Here is a 20924-nt window from a genome sequence, read left to right on the forward strand (position 1 = left end):
TTTTCCGCTTGGATTTCCGATGCTATCTTGCAAGTGGACACTGGGAAAATATTTGCAACGCTTACCTGATCAGGTCCGGTAAAATTTGAACACACTTTCGATCACTTTGAACGGAACTGTTTGCACAAATTATCACTTCTCACCAGCGGTGACGTACTTACGGACCGACTCTTCTGCTGCAAAACTGCACTGACTCGGCTGACCGCTCTAGCAAGCTGCGATGTCATTGAGAAGGGTGCGAACCGCAAGGAGGCAGCGCGGTTTGACGAGGTTGCGTCAGATGAAAAGCTTTTGCCCGAACATCACCTCCAATAAGAAAATTAAGAGCTTGTGTTGTTTTGTTTGCGAGGGGTATGCCAACGGTAGATTGGTTATTGAAACTGCTTTGTTTTAATTGAATAGTAAAATTCGAACGATTTTGATCAAAAAGCGAAAATTTATTACATCTATTAATCAAAATGAGTGTTTATAATTTGTATAAAACTTAAACAACTAAATATGTTAAAATTAAAATCGAGTTTTAAAACAAATGCGCGGTTATTACCAAGGAAATCTTTAAACCTATAAATACATAACTATATACGAGGAGAAATTGTTCGAACACAGGGTTAAGGATACTAAAATTAATGCCTAAACGACCAGAAAAAATGATGGCTATTTGTCATGTATCGTACAAAACTTCTGAGTAGCAATATACATTAACTAATACGCTTCAACAAACGTTTGCAAATTCGTACCTTGTGTGTCATAATTTGTTGCTTCATACATGTGAAATTTATCTTTTAATAGAGTATAGTTACTTTGATTCTGTATCTAAGGTAGAAATGGATATAACATTCTTTTTTTTGCACATCTTATTGGACCAATTGTCCGGCAATATAAGCGACGTCAACCATTCGGTTGAACGTGAAAGCGTTGAACTATTTTGTTCATCTTTTTTTTTGTTTATAGCACCAGCGCGAAGAAAAAATCTGCAAGTGAAACGAATGCTTCTCTCTTTGGTCTGCGGAAGTTGTTTTCCAAAATTTACCAAACTCAGGGCCGGTTTACTTCTTCTTGGGTGCGGAAGTAGTTGGCTGGTTTTGGTTGGTCGATTGGAACACTGACGAAGCGGACATCAGATTCTCGATGTACTGACCGAGCACCTGATTCTCCGAGCGCAGCTTGAGATTTTCATCCTTTACGCTGTCGACCCGCTGTGACAGGTCGTCTAGTGTATTCTGTAGTTCCAGTACCTGCGATATGAGCCGGGCTCGTTCCTCCTGCTCGTCCGCATCGGGGCCTTCGGCTTCCAGGAAATGACGCGGACTCGAGTTCCCATTGGTGTACGAACTAGCAATCGAGTCCAGTGAGCGGCCGTTTTGCATGTACTTTGAGCTTTCGTCGTCGTTGATGATCACTGCGTGGGAAGAATTTGTTGTGTGTTAATTTCATTGCAGAAAAATATATTTCAAAGAAGTAAAGTGTTCACGTCTTAACTCTGGTTATACATAAAGACCAGATATTTTTTCAATTGTTTTAAGAATAAACTTGCAATTATAAAAATTTCATATCTATATTGAATATTTCAATCTGAATAGCATTTTTGATTCCTTCGTGACTCACCTTCCAGATCATCATCGGCCAGGGGAATATCTTCCGAAGATTTCAACGACATAGCCGATGTATCCATCTTACAGTAGTTACTACACCGAATTTGTATAATTCGGAACCGGTTTGCAGCTGAAAAGCTGCAGATAAAAATTTATGAGGAACAGATATTTTCGGAAAATCGACGTTTTTGCTCAATGCAAAATTATGACGTTTACTCTAATAATGCCAAAATTTGGAAACGAAAACAAAACGCAAAAGGGGCTACCAGAAAATGGACCAGCAAATAACGTTGCGATGAAAATGCTTCGAACGACGGGATTTGACAATGAGTTCGAATTGTTTAGAATATGAATACATTTCATGTGGGTCGTCAACCTAGCACTGTTTTTGGTTTTATTTTCCAATGGAGCCAACATTAAAGAGTGCTGTAAAACTTATTAATTTGCATGCAAAATTATAAATAAAAATTAGTTCGCGAAATTAAACAATCAGGTCATATATTTTATTTTACGGACTTTACACCTACCATTACCAGCAAGTCCAGCCGGAAGTCTGGCTGGTTCTAGTCGTCAGTCACCAGCATGCTTCTTTGCTGAACGGTCTTTACATCTCGAATTGTTAATATCGAAAGTTTGCTCGCGGACTATCCTATACGTTTTATTTGCTCTACTCTCAACGGTACTTTAAGCAGTGTGTTTGCAATCGACGTGTGTATCTCTGCGATGCGGCAAAATCTAGGGGCAGATCACTCTAGAAATGTATAACAAATTTGCATCAAATTAGAAAAAATGCATTTAATTTCCATTTTTGCATCAACTTTGCACTCCCTCGCAGAAAAGTTTGTTTAACAAACGTCCTATGCTGATTCACTTTTTTCGACGTTTTGTTGAATGTAGAACTAGTTTTTTTGTAGGGTTTTGATGTCTTACACACAACGCAAAATACATTGCACGCAACGCAAAATACATTATGAATTTCTATTTTGATGGAAAGAAATGCATTTAATTTAGCTGATTTTTAAAAATGCATTACAAGTGATCTGCCCCTAGGGCAAAATACATTTCGAGTGTACGTTTCACATTTCCCGAAACACCTTTCCCATGACGCGATCGCAAAATTCGTCGGGAAAGAACTTGGTCCTACGCGCAAAAACGTGCTCCAAATCCAGCGAAGGTACTATACAACAGAGGATGTTCCTACGTAAAGGTCAACAGCCTTACTCTGGCTGAGGAAATCGTTGAAGAACACGATAGAAAACATGAATTCATTTTCGATAGAAATTTGTAACAGCGGATAGTCATGGAGGACGGAGCTGTGGAGGTGTAAATTTTAGACCTCCCCGAAGATATCACCAGTGAGCAAATCGTTTTCTGCCTTGCAGAGTATGGTGAGATTTGCAACGTTCGTGACCGCCTGCTCGGATGGTGGTGAAGAAGTTACAACTCGGTTACAAGGGGCAGCAGCAAACCTGTCTACAGTGCTGCGAAATTGCCCACATCGGCATCCCATGTGTATAAAACAAAAAACAGCTCGTGCAGAAGCTCGCAGCCTACCGATCGTACGCAAACGTTCCGAAAAAGCCTGTCGAGCAGCAAGAATCTGCTCCAGTATCTCAAGCTTCAGCTGCTAGCCCAAGCTACACCAATACAACTAAGCTTAACGCCCTTCGGACTTTAGCTCGTTCGGTAGATCTCGACATATTATTCCTACTGCAAGATGAAAACGAACAGCTCACCTTACTCGGTTGCAACGTCGTCTGCAATGTCGATCATGCGAGGAGAGAAACGGTAATTGCTCTCAAAGACCACATTGAATTCTCGCAAGTAGAAAAGAACCTGAATGGGCGATTACACGCCCTGCGTGTAAACAACATTACGCTGTGCAACGTGTATGTCGCGTCGTGAGCTGCTCATAGTGCTGAATGAGAGCAGTTTTTCAACACAACGATCGTTTACTATCTCGGTCACCACATCGCACACGCCACTCTAGATGGTGATTTTAACTGCTTACTACGGTCAAGACACTTGACGGGGAGCAACACTAATCTTGCTCTACAAAGCACTGCTCGGCAGCTACATCTTCACGATGGATAGCAGCATGCGAGGTCGAATACACATACATCATGCACAACCCTTCAACCAGGCTCGGTCGCCTATACGTAAACATAGGCCTTCGAGATCAGTCGCTGTGCATGCCTGCTGTTTCTCAGAACACAAAGCCGTGAGAATTTGCCTTCCTCTCGACAGAGCACATGGTCGCGAAATCTGGTGGTAGTATTGGACTCGCCAGTGCCGAAATTTTCCGTCTTGGATGGAATGGTGGCTGCTGTGTGTTAAACCTAAAATAAAATCTTTCTTCCAATGGAAATCGAAAATTGATTTTGATAATTTCTATCGCGAGCAGCAGCGTCTTCACGCTTTATTACTACAGGCATACGACAGCTACCACTGCAACCAGTCAATGCTGACCACCATCAACCGGATGAAGGCCGAAATGCTCTCACACGCTTCTCTGATATGTTCGTCAGAATCAACGGAACGTACGTGGCAGGTGAGCCGATATCAACCTACTAGCTGGGAGAACGAGAGAGACTACGGAACGAGCGAGTTGAAATCATTGATGATTCGATCACCATACAGGATTACATGGTCCAATACTTTACCGGCCTGAATGCGCGTGGCGAAGTGTAACAACAAGAAGACATCGGCTCCTTCCAGTACGAAAGAGTAATCCCAGAAAATGATGCTGCTAACAAAGCCACTATGAATGAAATACGACGACTGAGATCTTGGTTACCATCCGTACTGGTGCATTAAAATAAATCACCCGGCCCCGACGAGCTGCCGAACGAATTTTATCTGCAAATGTTGGATGGCATCCACCGAGAAGTCAACCTTATTATGAATGATCAGATCTAATTTCCACACAGATTTTGCTAAAAAAATGCGGTGCAGGGAACGCGTGAGGGTTCAGACCAATAAGTTTGTTCAACTGCGACTACAAAATCCTCTCTCGAATCCTTCAGCAGCGACTCGAAAATGTGCTTCGGTCCCACAGTGTGCAGACCCCGACTCGTTAAAAATGTTCCAATTGTACCAGGAATATCTTTTAGGCCATCCTGGCTCTCAAAGAAAAAAATGCACAACCGAAAGACAACAGGGGAACAGGCAAATTAGTGTTGCTCGACCTTGATCACGCATTCGATAGGGTTAACCACCAATTTGGTCATTAAATGAGAAAAAAATATTTTTTTATTACATGCATCGATAAAGCTGATTTTCGTGATTACAGTCGTGATTCGCTGGTTGGGCCACACCTCTGTCCAACTAACGAATTTGATCCGTTAGTTGGACCGACTGACAGATGTCATAAACTCTCCAAATGAGACGTTAGTAGCGTAATTACATCTATTGACATCTCTAACAATTGTCAGATTGATTGTCAAAGTAAAATTGACATAAGATTTTGACATTCAGATTTTTTTTAGTTGGACAATGGTCCAACTAGTGGAGGTCCAACTAAAAAGCGGTCCAGTTAAAAAATGTTAAAAAATGTTAAAAAAACCAGCGAATCACGACTGTACAACAAAGTTTTTTTTCCAACTCAGGAAACGTGAAAATAAAATTTAAATTTAAAATAAAGAAATATGTTGACAGTCTTGGTTTGACACTATCAGAAGCATTGCAACGATTTTTTTTGAAATAATGTTATATATTGGACCTAAAATTTATCGAATGGGACGGAAAACTATGTATAGCTTTGTCGTGTTCGAAGCGGTTTCTCTCCATCTTTTCACGTCCGTGTCATTCACCGTTATTCCGAAAACTGAAAACTAATTCCTTATTTTACAAAAACGATCAAAGTGTGCCAAATACGCAATTCTCTCGCAATATCTCATCATTTCTCTGAGAGTCAAGTAAACACGCCCATCATCCATGGTTACATAAACAACTATTTAAATGTTATAACCGTTTCTTATAACTGTTTTGCAGCTCGCGAATAATCTTCGCATAACTGTTATTTCTCTATGGTTACACCAACAACGAACCAAATGTACCGGATTCTCAATTCTCTCGCATCATCTCGGAGAGTCATGTCGCATATCGAGCTTCTCTAATGAACTGTAAATTCTCCATGGTTACTTAAACAACAATCCAAAAGTGCCCCCTTTCTAGTTACTGTTATGTGGCTCGCAGAGAATCTACTTCGCTCACACATCGTGTTCCTCGTATCACCCAAAATCTTAACTGTTGTCATTGTTTACTGTTTCGCTCTCCTTTTTCATGTTACTGTTATGTGTCTAGCGGGCAGTCTACTTCGCTCACACATAACACTTCTCATAACTGTAATTTCCATGAATACATTTTTGCTCTTCTCTTTCAACACTATACAGCACCAATACAAGTATGTACGATGTGCAAGATTTATGCAGAGTACACTGAAACAAATTACGGAAATAGATTTCTTCAATTATTAAAGTAGTATTGTAAATTCGTGGTTTTCGAAAGTCCAACTTAGTCGTGCGAAGGCGGCGACTTTATTAAGTTGGGACTTGCCACTGACTTACGTGAGATTGTCTTACAGTGATAAATCACCGCGAGACTTCTATGAACCTTTACAATCAACTAAATTCGAACAAATTCCCTGAGGAATGAGTATGGAACACTAGTTAATTATAATGTTCGTTTTCAATCTAAGCGGGAGGATCAACTAGGATGATATATTCTAAACTCCGAGGCTCAAATCAAAAGATTATCACAACGAACGTTGAGAACTATCAAAACTGAAGAACTCTCGTCAGATTTGAAGAAGTTTTCGGATAAGTGATAAGGCCGCACTGTTTCCAAAGACTACTCTTACTTTATTAAAAAATATTTACAGAAGTTATCTTAAATCTACGTGTTGTTGCCGCGATTCATATATCGCTGCGAAAATCCTATTCGATTCCTTATCCCTTTTAGTCCTGGAGTTTTGCTCTATTTGCAGGTTTTATAGCTTATATTTCCACTGGCCCTGAACGGGTTTCTCTGCTACCTGCCTAAGAGCGGCAGCATTTGTACCGCTTTCTACAGGTACGTTATCATTCTGACTATGAGAGGAAGTAGGAAAGAATGGACTTAGTTGCCTGTGTATGTAAATTAAACGTGGGTGAATAAGACGGATAATCCTGTTTAACCTCAATAAGACAGATGATCCTGTTACGCCTTTTCTCTTTATTCTACATTAGTTTGCTTGGTATCAATATCGTCTCCTGATTTGTGAGTTGCGTATGCACTTAGCGCTTAAATAGTTTATCATTTCTAAATGGGGCAAACTAATTTTGATTTAAGTGAGACAAGATAATGAATTATTACATTGAATACTGGTAATTATTTTGATTTCTTACAAGTATATGTAATTCAATTTATTTATAATAATTTATTTTATTTCTTCTCGGCTTATCTCCTACATTCTTCCTTCGCTCCTACTCTATTGATATATGTGATATAAAACCATATCTTTCATCCAATCGGGCTGCTTGACGATTCGTTTTGGATTTCTCAATGTACCCTCTGGCTGCCTAATCGCCGGATCATTGTCGATATTTTCTGCAGGTTCGAAATTTTGTTCTATCGGGTGCGATTCCGTACTCATTCTCCCTTCTTCATTAATGAACCGCTGTTGTTCATCCATGAATGCCCGCTTAACATCCTGAACGTTCCGATTATATTGAACACCGCGTTCGCTTCTGATGACTACCTTGGCCCCTTGCCTTGCCAACACCGTGTATCTTTCAATAGAGAAGCCAGCATCAGTCTTGTTCCTCTTTAGGATCGAAACCACCACTTTGTCTCCGACCGCTATGTCCGACTCTTTAGCTCCTCGATGTGAATCCGCATACTTTTTACTGATAAGTTTTGTAACTCCATCGGTATCTCGTATGTCCGATCTATCCAATTCTGTGGTCAACTTTGATTCCCATAGGCATGGAAATGTGCCACGGTATTTCCAGCCCACCATGAGTTCAAAGGGCGTTACTCCTAGGCGCGAATGCGGTTTCACTGTATTGTGAACATGTACATAATTTTCCAAGGCAATTTTCCAATTACATTTGTCTTGTTTGGCCCCAGCCATAGCCTTAATAAGACCTTGATTCTGCCTTTCTACGGCTCCATTGGACTGAGGGTGAAGTGGGATGGACTTATTTATTTTTACACCCTTCTCTTCCCAGTGATCAATGAACTCCTTACTTTGAAAAGGGGGACCATTGTCACTTTGTATGGTAAGCGGCAAACCCCAAGTGTAGAAGATCTTCATAAGTGCATTGTTTGTGCTTTTCGCATCGATACTCTTCATTTCAATGACTGCTATAAATCTTGAATAAATGTCCACTGTGATCAAGAACTCCCCAAATCCACAACCTGGAACTGACAAGAAATCCACCTGCAAAACCTGCCAAGGACCATCTGGAAGTTTTCGACTTGTTAACGGAATTGGAGGGTTTTTTCTTGAGATAATTAAGCATGTATTGCATGCTTTTACGAACTTTTCGACGTCTTTACTCATACCGAGCCACCAGAAATACTCCCGCATAATTCTTTTCATCGCTGCGCAGCCGATATGGCCCTGGTGTGCCGTAAACATTGCCCTTGAACGCAGTCCTTCGGGTAAAACGATCCTATCTTCCTTGAAAATTGTTGGTCCCAGAGCACGAAGAACTTTAGCTTCCGATTCGTATCGTCGGAGGTTTTCAGGCCACACCCCAGAATGTAGTGCTGTTTTAACCTCAATAAGCTCCCCATCTGATTCAGATGCCATTTCAATATCTTTCCATGTGATATTCATTAATCCACTATCTAAGGCATAGAGGAGGTGTTTGTCATTGTCTTCATCGAAGGCTTCATCCCTTCGTGAGTCTGCTATCAAGCGGGAAAGTGCATCCGCCACGTTCAAGTGACCAGGAATACGCTTCACGACAAAATCGTATGCCTGAAGCCTCAAAGCCCAAGACTCTGCGCGGGAAACTGCACGCTTAGTAGTTCTATGTTCACAGCCGAAAATATATTCATTTGCCTCGGAATCCGTTCTGATAGTGAAGAACTTACTGGTCAAATAAAATGTGAACCTTTCTACTCCCCATACAATCGCCAAAGCCTCTTTTTGAGTCTGGGGATATTTCTTTTCAGCTTCCGTTAACGCCTTAGATGCGCATGATATAATTCTAGGGGTTCCCTTTTCATCAAACTGAATCAACACTGCGCCCAAGCCGATGGGAGAAGCGTCAACGTACAATTCAGTTTCGTGTTCGTGATTGTAGAATCCCAGTCTAGATATTGCTTTCAGTGCTTCATGTTTCAGGAAGTTGAATTCCTCTTCTTCTGTTTGCGTCCAGTAAAATACATCTGACTTCGCTAGGTTCCTTAAGAATTTTGTTTTGTCTGCTCTCTTGAATATAAACCGTTCCGAAAAATTCATCAGTCCTAAAAAGCTTTTCACTTCCAACTGAGACTGCGGTCTTCGAAAATTCTTTATTGCTTCCCATTTTTCTTCCTCGACTCGCAGGCCATCGTGAGACATTGAAAACCCAAGAAACTTCACCGTTTGTTCGCAAAACACGCATTTGACGTTATTTATGCTCACACTATGATCTCTTAGACGGTTTAAAACTGCTTCGAGATTTTTATCATGCTCCTCTTTGGTCTTCCCGTGTACTAATATGTCATCCAAGTAGTTACAAACTCCGCGACATCCGCCCAGAACCGTTGTTTGTAGAATCTCCTGGAAGATATCGGGAGCATTGCATAAGCCAAATGGCAACCTTTTGAACCGATATGTTGCATCTCCAGCGAAAAAGTTAGTCAGGTGTCGTGATTCTTCATGTATTACAACATGGAAAAAGGCACTAGTTAGATCAATGGTTGAAAACCATTTTGCACCATGTAGGTTCGACATTATTTCCTCTAGCGTTGGCATCCTGAATGGTGTTCTAGTTATGAGTTTATTTGGTCCTCTTAGATCTACGACCAAGCGAATATCATCTCTACCCTTAGGGACGACCAGCAGTGAAGAGCAGAACGATTTATTCATTGTATCTGTAACCTGCTCAATTATATCGGATGCCAAGAGATCGTTTATTCTTCGTTCCGTTTCTGTTCTGAAGGCCAAGGGAATGTTGGTATAGATATTCCTAGATGGAGGTTTGGTCTGATCGTATGTCAGCATAACGGGAGGTACGTTAAATTTTGGGAATATTTTTACACCTGACACAGTAAACAATTCTCCGGCGTATCGATTAGGAATGATTCTGTTTGTGAACGTTTCTTGAATCGGTACATTCAGTCCAATCTGTAGAATACTGTAACGAACTGCAGTATTTTTGCTTAACAGTGACTTGGCATTTCGAACAACGTAAAATTTTTCGAATAAGCAGGGCCTTCCCTCAGAAATAAACAACTCTGCAACAAAAGTTGCAATCACCGGAATTTCACCAGGGCTTGCATATGCCTTCAGTGGCCTATCGGAACCTTGTGTAATACAGAATAATTGAGCACTGGATTTTACGTTACTCATGAGCAAATCATAAACGTCTCCTGTAATCGTATTTACGTCAGCACCGGAATCAATAACGAATGTCACGAAAACGTCTGCTATACGACCGACGATAACACCCTCTTGAGTTTTCGTCTGTGGGCAGTGGTCCGTTGCCAAATTCACACGCATTTCGCCCTGTAAAGAAGAACGCTTTCTCTACAATCAAATTTGATATTGTCTCCGCAAATCTTTATTATCACATTTCGTATGCTTGAAGTCAAAGGAACAATAAAAAAAACAAAATTGACTAAATACGTGTTATTTTATTCAAATGAAATCAAGCATTGAATGGAATAAAAACTTCCTGTATGACAAAACATAAATTGCGAAGTAACAATCGTACTCCACTTAAAACCCAGAATTATTCACTTACTGGTGGGATTTCAATTTGATCATCTTCCTTCTTATCAACCGTAGCAATTCTTTTAGTTTTAAACTCCATTTCATCTTCATTGCTGTTCTTGCGCTTCAACGGATTCGGCAGCGGTATCTTTCGACATGCACGTTCGATATGACCGACGTCCTGGCAGTTACGACAAATTTTTCTAATCGCGTGACACTCCGATGGTGAATGATAACGACTTGTACATCTCCAGCATTGATTATGTGATGCTCCAGCATACTTCTCAACACCTCGGTCTTGATAACCATTTCGTACGCGAAGACTTTTCCAGTTACCAGCTGGCCCTGCTCCCCGACGTGCACTTCTCGGTGGCTGACGGTTTGAATTTTGAATGAAACTTGTTTCTGATCGTCCATACGATACAGCAGCAATTTCAGAATGCGCTGCTTTTGGATGCGTTTTCGCAAAGATTTCTTCATTTGCCTTATCTAGCTCGTAACCACGTACCTTAACAATTAAATCAGCCAGCGAGCCACCTTTTCTTAGCATCTTTCTACCTGCTTCACGTACCTTGATGTTGAGCGCGTGTGATTGAATAACTTCGGCTACACTATCAGCAGTTTTACCTTCATCGTAATCACACAGTTTAGCAATAGCAATCACTCGTTTGATGTATGTTATATCTTGCTCTCCATGCTTTTGTGTTGTGGATAACAATTTTTGACGCTGCATGAGATTATACTGACGTGAACCGAAATATTGCTTGAAACGGCTCAACGCGTTTGAGTAGGGTGCTGTTGCTGAATCTGGCGAATCTTGCGACGAAGAAATGCTGTCGAGTAGTTCAAGCAACTTTGGTCCTGCCTTCACTTTCAGTATATTCATTTTTGTCAATTCATCCGAAATGCCAATTAGTTCTATCGAGGCCTCTAACATTTCCTTCCATCTTTCATACGTTTGTCTGTCGATTTCCTCCTCGTTCTCGGCAGGCTTACATTCCGCAATATTGAGTGTAGCTACCGATAAGTTCCCCATCGACGTCAAGAGCAGTGAATCACGTTGGTCCTCATGTGCTGTAGAATGAGCGAAATCCTTTCCAACATTCGCCAAGCATATCGATTCCTCAAGTTGCGTTTTCTCAGCGCGTGTCTTCCTCAATTTCAGCGATAGGCATGAATTTCGCTTCTTTTCTGTCTCCAATGCCTTCTCTAGGGCAACTAAATTCTTTTTCGCGAGTCTGGTCTTCTTCCTATGACAAAAATATACGCAACATTTACTTCTCTGACCAATTATAATCGTAATTAACTAAATTAATTAATTATTATCGTAATTTAGCAGAACTTTACGTGCAACTTACGTATAGTAAACATTTTATCGGAGTACATACCGATCATCAAGTGCATGTTCATATATTAGAGCAAAATTCATACAGAACAGACCTGCGTCTTTGAACACCACTATTACATTCATACATTCAATTTCACATAAATTAATTGCTACCAAGTGAAAATTTTACTTTGTGAAGTAAAAGCTGAAGCATTAATAAGAGTAGCTACTCAGAGCTAAGGTATACCTACACAGAGGAATGTAAGAAAAATTACTCACATCTTCTACCGAACAGAGCCTTTCCCAAGTAACAATTGGAGTTTTATAGCATGCTACAAGTGCAATCTAAGTTTTATGAGTGGCTATAAAACTATCATAAAACCTCAATTGTTTCTAGGGTTATTTCCTCTCGGGGAAAGTTATTCAAAATACTACGTGCCACTCGAGGCTCACGTGCCATTTTATTCCAATTTCTTTTCATTAGAAGATTCGTTCATGCCACTCGAGGCAGAAGCATTCCATCTCGGAGGAAAAAATAAAATTTTCTCGTGCCACTCGAGGCTTATCTCCTTCATTCCATCTCGGAGAAAAAATTATAAAATTTTCACATGCCACTCGAGGCAGAAGCATTCCTTCTCAGAGGAAAGAATAAAATTCTCTCGTGCCACTCGAGGCTTACTTGTAACCGTCATTTTGTTCTTTAAGATAAAAATTTTCTAAAATGTGGCATTAAAATTTAGCGCTGTTCAGAAACAACGACATTGAATTTAGTTCCGCAGACTATCGCTTCATTGCGGAATCTGGAAGTTATACTTACAGTTTAGGAGCGTTTTCTGCGCCAATGTCGTGTTCGAAGCGGTTTCTCTCCATCTTTTCACGTCCGTGTCATTCACCGTTATTCCGAAAACTGAAAACTAATTCCTTATTTTACAAAAACGATCAAAGTGTGCCAAATACGCAATTCTCTCGCAATATCTCATCATTTCTCTGAGAGTCAAGTAAACACGCCCATCATCCATGGTTACATAAACAACTATTTAAATGTTATAACCGTTTCTTATAACTGTTTTGCAGCTCGCGAATAATCTTCGCATAACTGTTATTTCTCTATGGTTACACCAACAACGAACCAAATGTACCGGATTCTCAATTCTCTCGCATCATCTCGGAGAGTCATGTCGCATATCGAGCTTCTCTAATGAACTGTAAATTCTCCATGGTTACTTAAACAACAATCCAAAAGTGCCCCCTTTCTAGTTACTGTTATGTGGCTCGCAGAGAATCTACTTCGCTCACACATCGTGTTCCTCGTATCACCCAAAATCTTAACTGTTGTCATTGTTTACTGTTTCGCTCTCCTTTTTCATGTTACTGTTATGTGTCTAGCGGGCAGTCTACTTCGCTCACACATAACACTTCTCATAACTGTAATTTCCATGAATACATTTTTGCTCTTCTCTTTCAACACTATACAGCACCAATACAAGTATGTACGATGTGCAAGATTTATGCAGAGCAGAGTTAAAAATAATCGAAGCTCTTTTTTGACGGCTGAAAATGAACCTGTTGCGACTCGCGGTGAATAGAAAAAATATTCATTCAAATATCCATGCTATTCATTCAGTTGAATATCGCACAATATATTCATTTCACTAATTATATAGGAAAATGTTTTCAAATGCCGGAAAAGTATATGAAACAACAATCATCATCGCTTACATTGTGCCAGGGCATACTTTGATGCGTTTGATTCGTTGCTGCACGGCCGCTTCGTGTAATAATCGGAGACGAATGAAAATCTGCATGGATGAATGGGCGGTTTATTCGTTTGACGTTTTCAGCTGCGTCACTGAATATTGAAAATGAATGCGGCTGAATTTGATCAATTTTCATTCAATGAATTTGAATATTTTTAACTCTGATGCAGAGTACACTGAAACAAATTACGGAAATAGATTTCTTCAATTATTAAAGTAGTATATGTAATTCAATTTATTTATAATAATTTATTTTTTACGTTTTAACGACATTCAATTAGCTAGAGATTACTGGGTAGGGAAAGTTATCAGAAGGCAAAAATTAAGCCCGCACGATATTAAGCCTGTTCTAATGACCCTGCCACTTCTAGTTTTCCGATCTGTTTACTTCACATCCTTGCTCTCACTTGAGTACTATGGCTCTAAGTTTCATAACTTTCCCTACCCAGTAATCTCTAGCTAATTGAATGTCGTTAAAACGTAAAAAAGAAAATGTGACTAACATAGTCGAAATAAAAAAAGGGAAAAAAAATATAATAATTTATTTTATTTCTTCTCGGCTTATCTCCTACAAGCTTAATGACCCAATTTCTGTTCCACGCCATGCGTGTGCTAGGATTTAACTCAGCGTTGGTAGAGTTGCTTTCCCATATAGCAGCATCATCCTCGTCTAGGCTGCTGAGCAATGGACACCCGTCTGCAGCCATCGCAATACAGAAATCGGTAAGACAGGGCGAATCTGTATAATGTATGTGAAGAATTTCATTTAGGCGAGTAGAACAAGTGTTTGGAGCAGATTCATTTGTTGCGTATGCAGACGCCATCAGCGTCATCGTTAGCAGCGCACAGCAGCTGAATGAGATGCGGACACTATTTCAGCCGTTCGAACGAGTAGCAGGTATGAATGAAACCAAAACGACGATAATCGACGTGGGGCTGACAACGAATCCAATAACAGTGCCGTGGCTTCGAACGGAAATAGCATCAAAATTCTTGCTGTAATTTATGCTAATTGGGTCATTAAATGAGAGAAAAAAATCTTTTTTTATTACATACATCGATAAAGCTGATTTTCGTGATTGCAACAATGTTTTTTTCCAACTCAGGAAACGTGAAAATAATATTAAAATTTTAAATAAAGAATTATGTTGACAGTATGAATTTGACACTATCAGAAGCATTTGACATATCGAATTTCACGACAAATGATGCCCTGTTAGAAAAAATTAATACATGTTTTCCCGGTTTTCCCACAGGGTTATATTTAATTGACATAAACACCATCCAATGCATATAGTTTTTTTTCATTTTGGGTGTTGTCTTGATAGGCCAGATGTAAACAACCGCAGTTTTCCTATGTATGGTTGCCAAGTTTACATAAGATTTATTTTAAAAAACAAAAAAATCGTTTTTACGTATTACAACGAAATTTTTTTGAAATAATGTTATATTATGTATATTGGACCTAAAATTTATCGAATTGAACGGAAAACTATATATAGCTTAATGACCCAATTCAATCCGTTCAATTGTAATCCTAAACTGGGACATCTTAGTGCTGCGCCGTTTGGAGTTGCACCAAAAAGTCACATTGCTGAATGCCATCATTCTATCGAAAGTATGGTATATGGCAGCAGATCTTCATCAAAATTCAGTACGCGTAGTTAAGCAGCAACCATGTGCTCCTACCAGTTCCATGGTACATGTGCAGCGGTACCAATGCAGCAACTGGCGCGCAGCATGTAAGATGGTGGCCTAAAACTGCAACTACCGGCGATAAAGTGCAAAGTACTGCTAATAAATCGGTATCTACACGAAATCGAATACGAAGCAAACAAGCACGGAAAAGCCAAACCTCGGTCCTCCGGAGAAAAAAAAAACGCCAACAGGAGGAACGAGATCGCGAAACGATGGAACAACTGTACTGCATAAACGACACACGGAAGATCTACGAGAAGCTGAACAGTTCGCGCAAAGGCTACGTTCCGCAAGCCGATATGTGCAGGGTCTTAGACGGCAACCTTCTTACGAGCGAGTGTGAGGCAACTACCGCGCGATCACACTACTTAGCGACGTCCTCTCCCAAATTCTTTGCCACCGATTGTCACCATTTGCAAGGGAGTTCGTGGGGTACTGCCAAGCGGGATTCATGGGCTCCCGCGCCACCACGAATTAAATATTCGTTATTCGGCCGGTTCTGCAGAAGTGCCGCGAATACAACGTGCCCACACATCATTTGGTCATCGATTTTAAATCGGCATATGACACAATCGATCGAGATCAGTTATGGTCTATAATGCACGAGTACGGTTTTCCGGATAAGCTAACACGATTAGTCAAAGCGACGATAGATCGGGTGATGTGCGTTGTTCGAGTATCAGGGACACTCTCGAGCCCCTTTGAATCTCGAAGAGGGTTACGGCAATGTGATGGTCTATCGTGCCTGCTGTTCAACGTTGCGTTAGAAGGTGTATTAAAGAGAGCGGGGATAGATACGAGTGGAACGATCTTCAGGAAGTCCGTCCAGCTTCTTGGCTTCGCCGACGACATTGACATAATGGCACGGAATTTTGAGGCGATGTCGGAAACGTACATCAGACTGAAGGCTGAAGCCATGAGAGGAAGAGGTTCTAGAGACAACAATGTGGACCGGAGTTCGGATTGACGGTGACGAAATCGAGATGGTCGACGAATTCGTGTATTTGGGCTCACTGGTAACCGCCGACAATGATACCAGCAGAAAAATTCAGAAACGGATCTTGGCGGGAAATCGTGCCTACTTTGGACTCCGGAGGACGCTTCGGTCCAACAAAATTCGCCGCTGCACGAAGTTGATTATCTACAAGACGTTGATTAGACCGGTGGTCCTCTACGGCCACGAGACCTGGACTATGCTCGTGGAGGACCAACGCGCCCTTGGAGTTTTCGAACGAAAGGTGTTGCGTACCATCTATGGTGGCGTGCAGATGGAAGACGGAAAGTGGCGCAGGCGAATGAACCGTGCGTTGCATCAGCTGCTGGAAGAACCATCTATCGCGCATACCACAAAAATAAATACAGGAATAAGAAGACGAGGCACACAGCGTGCACGGTGGATCGACCAGATAGAGGACGACCGGCGGACCCTTCGAAGACTGCGAGGCTGGCGACAAACAGCAATGGACCAAGTGTAGTGGAGACGGCTTCTGCATACAGCAAGGCTCTAGCCTGAACAGTAAGGTAAGTGCGAAATCGAATCGTGAACCATGCAAATCCACTCTGAACAAATTTTCATTCTTGCTTAAAACTATCCATAAAAGTATTGTAACGCTTTCATTTCAAATCCGCCAATCCGCTGATCTAGTTCAACGCTTCTATTTTGAGCGCACCGACAGAACCGGAACTGAAATTAGACACCCGAAGTGAATTGGCGACAAATAAGGCAAAATATATCTTTCCGTGAGCTGTTGCCTAAGTTACGTAGTATCCAATACATGTGGGTGTGGGTAAATTAAACTTGCACTGGCGCCAATGGAGGCTACAAAGAAAAAGGTATTGAAACTATTGCAATGCTTCGTGAACATAGAGTAGATGTAGATTTTTTGAACTTTTGCGTTGAAATGTATGATTGACAAATTATAATATTAATATCGCTTTTAAGCCAAAAATAACAAAGAAACGTACTTTACAATAAAAAATTGGTGGTTAATTAACGAAAATCAATCAACGATTAATAACGCTATAATCATTTAACAGTCTACCAATTCGTGACGCGGATCGAATTCCAAATTTTAGTTTACACGTACCCTCAGACCTAGGGGCAGATCACTTGTGAAGCATTTTTAAAAATCAGCGAAATTAAATGCATTTTTTTCCATCAAAATAGAAATTCGTGATGCATTTTGCGTTGCGTGCAATGTATTTTGCGTTGCTTGTAAGGCGTCAAAACCCTACAAAAAATAGCCCTACACGGATACGAAAAACTACCAAAAGTTGAGCGCTTTTGACTCAATCTCGGGGTATCGTGGAATAAGGTAAAATTAGGTAAACCGTGTTGAAGGTAGTTTCCCTTTAACCACGGCAAAAATCACAACTCATTGACAGGTTTTTTATACTCAACCTTGAGTCCACGCCTTCAGTGGTCGCTCGATAATGATCTAAAATCTAAAATCATTGACGAATGTGAACGGGAGGATCCTCGATCTTGCATTCGTAAACAACACGGATATCGTAGAGCTGCTTGAACCTCCGACTGCTATTATCAAAGTCGATCCTCACCACAAACCGTTTGTCCAGCGGCTAGATGTACGTACCAACACTGGAGATGATTCATTTCATTCGATTGACGAGCTTGATTTTGACACTGTCGGCTGGACCGACTTAACGTGTTGTAATGAGCTTCACGAAGCAGTCGCGCTGTTTTATGGCAAAGTATATGACATACTCCGGCTAAAGGTTCCACTGAAACAGGAGGGTGGATTTCAAATTTCCATGGTGGAACTCTGAGAATCGCCGTTTGCGTAATGCCCTGCGAAAACAACGCAAGCGTTATTTCCGCCATAAATCAGACGAAAACAAAGTTACTCTTCGACGGATAGAACTGCAATACGAAACGGCCCGGAATTCCGCTTTTCGTGAGTATTTGAATCATGTGCAAAATAGCCTTCGCGATCACCCTGCAACATTTTGGAAATTCGTTAGCAGCAGAAAACGATCTGGTAGTACTCCCACTGACGTTTTCCTTGGAAACGCAAGCGCGCAATCTCCAGCTGATACCGTAAATTTGTTTGCTGATTTCTTTTGCGGAGTGTTTAGAAGCGACTATACCGTCCCTTCGGAAGAGTATTTGGAAACATTACCATCGTACAACATAAATCTCCCCCGTCCCACTGTAAGTTGAGCTGACGTCTTAAAGGCTCTGACTGCTGTTGATTCGTCGAAAGGGCATGGCCCCGATGATCTCTCGCCCTAATTTATAAAAAGCTGCGCCCACGTGCTGTCTCTTCCAGTGTGCATCATTTTCAACCGCTCTCTAACTGAAGGCATTTTTCCTATCGCCTGTCTCTCCAAAGTTCTCGAAAAGCTGGTCTACAACGTCACGTATGCAGCTGCATCCCACATTATCTCGGAGTATCAATACGGGTTTGTCACAAAACGATCAACAACTTCTAACCTGATAGCTTACACTTCTAAGTTGTTTCCCGCCGTCGAGAAGCGTCATCAGGTGGACGCAATTTACGTCGATTTCTTAAAAGCTTTCGACAAAGTACCGCACAGCATCGCAATCCTGAAATTAAAGCGTTTGGGATTTCCCACCTGGCTGACTAACTGGTTGCAGTCCTATCTTCCCAAACGCTCGACATTCGTGAGTATAAAAAACACGCGCTCAAGCACATTCAGAACACCCACAGGTGTCCGACAGTCATCTAGGCCCGCTTATTTTTATTTTGTTTATTAACGATATCTGAAGTCGGATCAAGTCTGGGAAATTGCTATACGCGGACGATCTCAAAATCTTCCGAACTATCGCTTCTGCACTTGACGCCGTAGTGCTTCAAGAAGATATCTGTACTATTCAAGAATGGTGCTCGCTTAACGGAATGGAAGTCAACGTTAATAAATGCAAAGTAATCAGTTTCGGACGCTTGCTTACTCCAGGACGTTATGAATACAGCCTAAAAGGAGAACAATTGAAAGCGTCGACTCGATCCATGACTTGGGAGTGCTCTTCGATAGGAAGTGGAGCTTTTCCGACCATATCACCGCGACAACTGCTAAGGCTTTCGGAATGCTGGGCTTCTTAAAGCGGAACACGGCGGACTTCGATGATTTCTACGCACTAAAAGCACTTTACTGTGTCCTGATCAGAAGTGTTCTGGAGTATGCTGTGCAAGTGTGGGCACCATACCATGCCGTTCAAAGTGACCGACTAGAACGTACCGTGCAAGACCCATCTACCGATCAATTAACAGCGATTTCTACTTCCAACGCTCTTTAAAAAACAATGTTAAAAGGCATTTCAATTCGATCTTCGTTTTCAACTAGAATATTTAATAAACTATCAAAAAAAATTAAAGTGTTGTGTACAGGACACGACCACGGTGACATTAAAAATGTAGCTTTTTGCAAGAGCGTGCAAATGAATTTTATCTATCACACATATCGACTCACGTTCTTGTTCACTCGCCTATATACCCTCCCCATCAAAACATAATTTATTGAAGGTCTTTTAACGGTAATCTATTAATTAATCAAGTATCTCACTAGGTGATTGGCATTTTTGGCTGATCCATCTAGTAAAAATAGGCTGGTCTGTCCAGAAAATATATTCAAAAGAAGCTGTGATGTGGAAGCCCACGCCCGCCAACGGAAATATACAGATTCTCCATGAAATATGAAATTTCATTTTCCATTTAATCTTTCAATAATGTACTAATGAACTTAAGTAAACAATCTTAAGGTTAAGTATTTCTTGATCGATTAGTGGTGGAAAAAATGAAAATATTTGATAAATTACATTGTTATGCAACGTTCGCACTACCAGTTAAAACGGGTTTTTATGCTATCTTGGTGACCTTTTTCTTGTTGCTAATTATAAAAACGTGTTATAACTCTGTAGTGTAAACATTGTATTATTAAACCAATTCTGCAGCGTTTTATGTTATATAGGTGTTTTATGTGGTAATAGGACTGACATAATTATATCTTCAGTATAGCGGTTTGTTTCATAATTTAAAACAGATTTATTTTAAAATTTAAATTAGTATACCCAACAGTTCTATTTGTTGTATACTTTAAAACGCAATTAGAACTGTGTTTTAAATACATAGGGTAGGACAGATATTCTGACTGGATAAACTGGGAAAACAATTTTAAGTCCAGTAACGCTTAAGACGTGGCTTGAATTTGAATCGAAAAAGAACACCCGCTTCAACTGCTGCTGGGACGGTAAGTTCTGTTTTAAAATTTTCCGTTGTGTGCAGTACGAAACAAAAGTGTTTGAAATTAGAAAACAAAAAGTTCTGCTGGGAATGTGATTGTTTCCGATGCAATTACACTCAGATTTTTCACGCAGGGGATACAGGCCGTGTAAATGAAAACCGCGTAAATTTAAAAAAACGCGTTAATGAAAACCGCGTAAATTTCAAAATCCGCTTAAAAAAACCTGAGTGTACTCTCCTATATAAAATACTACGCTGCTGAACAGTGCAATAACTACAGAAGCACGTTGTCAGATGCCTTACTGATAAAAAACATACAACCGAAATATGAAACATGAAAACCAATAGGCTCTTTACCCTACGCTACAAAGCGCCGTAAACATGGATTAACAAGTTACAACGCACACGCATGCA

At 40.6% G+C, this 20924-nt stretch overlaps 2 protein-coding genes across 4 annotated transcripts in view; both read right to left on the reverse strand.

Moving 5' to 3' along the window:
* The window catches only part of LOC131685565 (zinc finger MYM-type protein 4), a 30365-nt gene extending 30163 nt beyond the window's left edge, over positions 1-202 (reverse strand). For all 3 annotated transcript variants that reach the window (XM_058969379.1, XM_058969380.1, XM_058969374.1), the window contains exon 1: positions 66-202. The gene's annotated coding sequence lies outside the window, so the exon portion shown is untranslated. The remainder of the gene's footprint in view (positions 1-65) is intronic.
* Positions 203-449: 247 nt separating this feature from the next.
* On the reverse strand, positions 450-1811 carry LOC131685566 (short coiled-coil protein homolog). Its single transcript, XM_058969381.1, has 2 exons — positions 1606-1811; positions 450-1399 (listed from the first exon to the last, which is right to left on the reverse strand). Exons 1-2 carry the CDS (start codon positions 1670-1672, stop codon positions 1047-1049), a joined length of 420 nt encoding a protein of 139 aa, XP_058825364.1. The 5' UTR covers positions 1673-1811; the 3' UTR covers positions 450-1046.
* Between the last annotated feature and the right edge of the window lie 19113 nt (positions 1812-20924).

Source organism: Topomyia yanbarensis, chromosome 2 (genome assembly GCF_030247195.1).
Source record: "Topomyia yanbarensis strain Yona2022 chromosome 2, ASM3024719v1, whole genome shotgun sequence".
NCBI classification, from domain to species: Eukaryota; Metazoa; Arthropoda; class Insecta; order Diptera; family Culicidae; genus Topomyia; species Topomyia yanbarensis.